This window comes from Panulirus ornatus, chromosome 9 (assembly GCF_036320965.1).
Source record: "Panulirus ornatus isolate Po-2019 chromosome 9, ASM3632096v1, whole genome shotgun sequence".
In the NCBI taxonomy this organism is placed as follows: Eukaryota; Metazoa; Arthropoda; class Malacostraca; order Decapoda; family Palinuridae; genus Panulirus; species Panulirus ornatus.
Window position 1 is genome coordinate 26,783,028 of NC_092232.1, and position 6,000 is coordinate 26,789,027.

Genomic DNA, 6,000 nt, shown 5'->3' on the forward strand with positions numbered 1-6,000 from the left:
AAAATACATTTACCACTTAGACGGTTTGGGGGTATTTCGCCTGGGAGAGCACTTAGCGTGTACTAATAATTCCCTTAGGATAATAATGAAAAAAAGAATTAATATTTCTACCTTGTTTCCCGGGATTAAAAGTTGACCAGGCATGTCTGCAACATTAGGGGGACAAAGGACATCTTAAGACTCAATATTAAAAAAGTTTTGTCTTTGGTGTGTCTCTGGTGGGGTCATGAGAGGCTGCCTGTTGGCTCATGGCAGGAGGCACTGAGGCACTCTCTCATGTACTGAGGCACTCTGGCATGCTCTGAGGTACTCTGCCATGCACTAAGGCACTCTTGTCATGTACTAAAGCATTCAGCCATGCACTGAGGCACTCTCTATAGGCCCTGAGGCTATCAGTCATGCGTTGAGGCACTCTGGCATGCACTGAGGCACTTTCACACGTGCTCTAAGGCACTCCGAAACCTGCCCTCACCACGCCCAAATTACTCTCTAGATTTACTGTTGGAAATTACGGCCGACACTGGGAGAGTTGTGGTTCTGTGTGGGCAAGGGAGTGTGGATGGCCTCACCCTCCCTCTCTTGTGGCCACCGCTGATGTGGTGGTGGTGGTGGTGGTGGTTTGTGGTAGGGTGAGGGGTTGTGGTCACTACTGGTGATGGTAGTGTGGTTGTTGTTCGGCGTGGAGGAGGGAACTAGGGTTGTTGTTGTTGTTGTTGGCGAGGATTTTGGTTGCTGGAGAAGTACTATTGTGGGGTTAGGTTTGTGTCGGGCTGTTGGTTGCCTCAACTGGGTTGGTGGTGTGTGGTTGTTTGGTGGGTGGGTTGGTAGTGTGTGGTTGTTTGGTGGGTTGGGTTGGTTGGTAGTGTGTGTAGTGCTTGGCTGGTGGGTTGGTAGTGTGTGGTTGTTTGGTGGGTGGGTTGGTAGTGTGTGTAGTGCTTGGCTGGTGGTGTGTGGTTGCATGATGGGTGAATTGGTGGTGTGTGTGGTTGCTTGGTAGATGGGTCATTAAGTGGTGGTAATGGTGGTGTGTGGTTGTTTGGCTGTTTTATTTAGGTGGTTGGTTTGAGAAAATGTTTGATTTTGACTCTCGTGTTGAAGAAGTTAATGGGATTGGTGGCTTATGTGTTCTGAAGTTTGTATGGTTGTGTGGTTGTACTGGCTGGTGTCTGGTTGCTTTGTGGTGGTATGAGTCACGACTTGGTGGAGTCCAGTTTGAGGTGGTGTTGGCACGTGTGTTTCATTTTGTTTATTTTTTGTGGAGATGGACTGATGTAAGGTGTTCATAGTCCTTTATTTTTTTTTAGACGATGTTCACTGCAGGAAAACCCATGAGAAAGCTGAAATCACTTTTATGATAGACTAAAGAGAGGAATAGGGAGAAGATGGAAAAGATAATTCAGACAGATATCCCAAGGAATGGGGAGGGTATGAAATTTCTGGAATAGTGAATATGCATGTTAAAGAGACGTCACATTGAGGTTTCTTTCACGAGGACAAGGGTAGAAACCACCAGGAATACTGAGATACGTTCACGAGGACGAGGGCAGAAACCACCAGGAATATTGGGTTTCTTCCACGAAGACAATGGCAGAAACCATCAGGAATGTTGAGGTTTCTTCCACGAGGTCAAGGGCAGAAACCACGAGAGATATTGAGGTTTCTTCCATTAAGGACATCGGCGGAAACCACCAAGAATATAGAGGTTTCTTCCACGAGGGCAAGGGCAGAAACCACCAGGAATGTGGAGGTTTTCTTAACGAAGAGAAGGTGAAGGTGAGATTTTTTCTGGAAGAAGATGTCTGAAATAATGGCCTGGCGAACTGTGAGATTAATAGGGGGCGGGATTCCAGGTGTAAGGCGGGGGATTTACTGAAATTTACGTGTGCCTTGGGATTACAGAGGACTTGTGGTCTCCCGAAGGAGGTGGGGGAAGGGGGGGATTTATGTGGTTTATGGTGTGGGTGATCAAAAGGGAAGCGTGGAAATGGGTGTAAGATATGGGGATTAGAAATGGGTTCGTGGGAATGGTATTTGACAACTCTGAGACCCCTCCATCTCCTGGCGCCCCTGTAGCTCCAAGGCTGCGCTACATTCAGCAGCAGGGATAGTAGGATGGGCAACTTGGAGGCGACAAGTTCTTTGACGGGACTGTACTGTCTGACGTCAATCGACGAAGCTACAGCCCTCTGAGCAGAGGTGAATTACACACACACACACACACACACACACACACACACACACACACACACACACACACACACGCCGCTACCATGAGCACAGCCACCACACGAGCCACCTCAGTCATGCAGGGGTCATGAATGAAGCAGGCAGCGGCCATGACCCGCCCCTCCCGACACCTGTCGTGCAACAGGCCTCGCTCACCCCCACTGACTCATGCAACCCGGCCTGCATGCCGGCCTGCAACAGGTCAGGGGTCACCATGCCTGAGCAGCGGCCTGCCACAGGTCAGGGGTCACCATTCCTGCATGCCGGGCTGCAGCAGGTCAGGGGTCACCATTCCTGCATACCGGCCTGCAACAGGTCAGGGGTCACCTCCATGCATGCCGGGCTGCAACAGGTCAGGGGTCACCATACCTGCATGCCGGCCTGCAGCAGGTCAGGGGTCACCAGGACCCTCACTGGTGCCTGCTTCTGGTGGCATCACCACCTCACCATTCATGCACTGGTCAGGAGTGTGAATGGGAGTGTCGAGGGGCAAGAGCATCACCACCCTGCTACCTCCCACTTCCCCTTCCCTTCCCCATGCTTCATTCATGGGGTGGGTGGGGGAAGGTGGTGTACGAGTGAATGGGTGAGGAAGGGGAGGTGAGTATACAGCTATACATAGGAATCCCTCTTCCCTCCCACCCATGGAGGGAGGCGCGGGGGTGGGGGGGTGTAAGAAGACGAAGGGGTACAACACACCCCCACCTGCCCCAGACTACCCCCCCACCTCACCCCCCACCTTACCTTAGTCTCACCTGAGTCATATATTTGTATATTATAATATCGTGGACGTTTTGAGGTTCCTTCGCTCCATCTTGTGATTGTGAATTATTTTAGAATGATTTTGTATGTATATTAAGATGTACACTTGTTTATGAGTCTAGTTGAAAATCATGAATTACCTTAGATTAATCGTAAATTACCTTAAATCAATCATAGATTACCTTAAATAAGTAATGAATTTCCTTAATCATAATTACCTTTTATCAATCATAGATTACCTTGAATCATTCATAGATTACCTTGATTCAATCATAGATTACCTTAAATCAGTCACAGATTACCTTGAATCTAGTAATGTCTGCCAGACCTTTGACCTGTGTTCTCTGCTCCTCCTGCAGGTGTGTGCGACCTGGCCAGCGAGGGAAGCCGACTGACCACCATGGGCAGAGGTGAGGACGTTAGTAGTGGGGGCAAGTGGTAACACAGGAGGCGGAACCCTCTATGTATATGTATGTATGTATACTTAATTACGTCCTGCCCCAGGAGTCCCTTGTATCTTATGTGGGTCTCCCGCAGCGATCAGGAAGTCTACCACGCCCACTGGGCGTGGCACGGGTCATGAAGTGTGGTAATGTCATGTGTTTGGGTCTTCGTGGAGAGAGAGAGCGAGGGGCAGTGGAGCAGGAACTGGTGGGTGTCTTCGTTGTGGTAGATTCATCGTAGGCATCAAGGTGCTCCAAGGTTTGTTGAGTCGGTGTTTGCAGTGTTGTAGGGACGAATGATGATCGAAGCTAGGAGAGTGACTGGTATACGTCTGGTGAGTGTGGTTTCAAATGGATGAATGTTTGGTGAGTTGGTTTTAATGACGGAGTTAAGAAGGCAAGATGTTTAGTGTGTACGCGCTTTCTCATTGTTCTTTGCCTGGGAAAGATGGGCTCTTTGGAATCATAGATAGATTGCTAAGTTATGAGGCAAGGGTAAGCTTTTCATGCCCAATTTGGGGGTGGTGGTTCGCTGGAGAGGTGAGCATGATGATGAGGCGGGACTGCATTGGGAGGACCTTTGTTTCGCTGTGTAGGTGTTGAGTGCCTGCTGGTTGCCAGGCAGCCGGTGATTGTTCTGGGTGAACTAATTTGTGTGGGTTGCAGCTTCGCTGTATTTGATTTTGAGAAGGTGGGCGACCAGGCACGTGCGACGCAGTCAGAGGGGAGGAATATATATATATATATATATATATATATATATATATATATATATATATATATATATATATATATATATATATATATTTATTTATTTATTTATTTATTAAACTTTGTCGCTGTCTCCCGCATTAGCGAGGGAGCGCAAGGAAACACGAAAGAATGGCCCAACCCACCCACATACACACGTCCACACACGCACATATACATACCTATACATTTCAACGTATACATATATATACATACACAGACACATACATGTATACACATGTACATCATTCATACTTGCTGCCTTTATTCATTCCTGTCGCCACCCCGCCACACATGAAATGACAACACCCTCCCCCCGCATGCGCGCGAGGTAGCGCTAGGAAAAGACAACAAAGGCCACAATCGTTCACACTTAGTCTCTAGCTGTTATGTATAATGCACCGAAACCACAGCTTCCTTTCCACATCCAGGCCCCACAAAACTTTCCATGGTTTACCCCAGACACTTCACATGCCTTGGTTCATTCCATTGATAGCACGTCGACCCCGGTATACCACATCGTTCCAATTCACTCTATTCTTTGCACGCCTTTCACCCCCCTGCATGTTCAGGCCCCGATCACTCAAAATCTTTTTCACTCCATCTTTCCACCTCCAATTTGACCTCCCACTTCTCCTCGTTCCCTCCACCTCTGACACATATATCCTCTTTGTTAATCTTTCCTCACTCATTCTCTCCATGTGCCCAAACCATTTCAAAACACCCTCTTTTGCTCTCTCAACCACACTCTTTTTATTACCACACATCTCTCTTACCCTTTCATTACTTACTTGATCAAACCACTTCACACCACATGTTGTCCTCAAACATCTCATTTCCAGCGCATCCACCCTCCTTCGCACAACTCTATCTATAACCCATGTGTTATATATATATATTATGAATTTCACTTCTGCAATAATACTTTAAGAAACATTTATCAATATCGATGCTACAAGAAAAATGTTGTTAAACTTAAAGCAGTTTTTCGTGTGTGTGGTGAAGCAGGAGACTTCCATCATTAGAGATGATAAACGAGCCTGGTTAATGACCTGAGATAACTCGTTACACTCGCCGGAGGAGGTACTAAAGGCATCTGTCCTCGTTAGATAGATTGTCGAGTGTGAGGCTGCTGGTTAGTGCCCGGCCCGTGTCAAGTCATGGCCACCTCCTGTACATGACAGGTGTGTCAGCCGTGGCCACCTCCAGCACATGACAGGTGTGTCAGCCGTGGCCACCTCCTGTACATGACAGGTGTGTCAGCCGTGGCCACCTCCAGCACATGACAGGTGTGTCAACCGTGGCCACCTGCACATGACAGGTGTGTCAGCCGTGGCCACCACCTGCACGTGACAGGTGTGTCAGGAGTGTCGACGGAGAACAAACTTTAAGAAGCTGTGGGTTTTTTTTCCCAGGGTTGGAAGCGATCATATCCGTCCTCGTACACGACTCTCGTAGGTGATGGCGGGTCATGGCTTTAGTCTTTTGTCTTCCATGCTAGTCATGGTCGTGGACGTAAAGAAAAAAAAGAAGATATTTAAACTGGCTTTTAGAATTCCGAGTGACGTTGAACTGGTGCCGGGATCTCTCCTTGGTGACTTGCGAACCACCACACAATGTTGCAGTAACAGAAAACGACGTCAATTGAAATGGACTGATCAACGTGATGAGAAGTGAGCGCCTCAGCCAGGTGGAATCCCACTCACCTGTTCTTCCTGATCAAGATCAAGATAACAGTAAGGAAGCCTTCGAGGATGCCAGCGTTAGGAAGCGAGAATGATCGAAACATTTAAGAAATTGGAGTCTTGGCCCAGAGCGT

At 48.0% G+C, this 6,000-nt stretch overlaps 1 protein-coding gene across 7 annotated transcripts in view; it reads left to right on the top strand.

Moving 5' to 3' along the window:
• The window catches only part of LOC139750292 (uncharacterized), a 737,008-nt gene that overhangs the window by 625,985 nt on the left and 105,023 nt on the right, over positions 1-6,000 (top strand). For 6 of the 7 annotated variants that reach the window (XM_071664905.1, XM_071664903.1, XM_071664906.1 and 3 more), the window contains one exon: positions 3,348-3,398. The exons of the other annotated variant lie outside the window; for it this stretch is intronic. In XM_071664905.1, the coding sequence (XP_071521006.1) occupies positions 3,348-3,398 (51 nt within the window). The remainder of the gene's footprint in view (positions 1-3,347; positions 3,399-6,000) is intronic. 7 annotated transcript variants of the gene reach the window in all.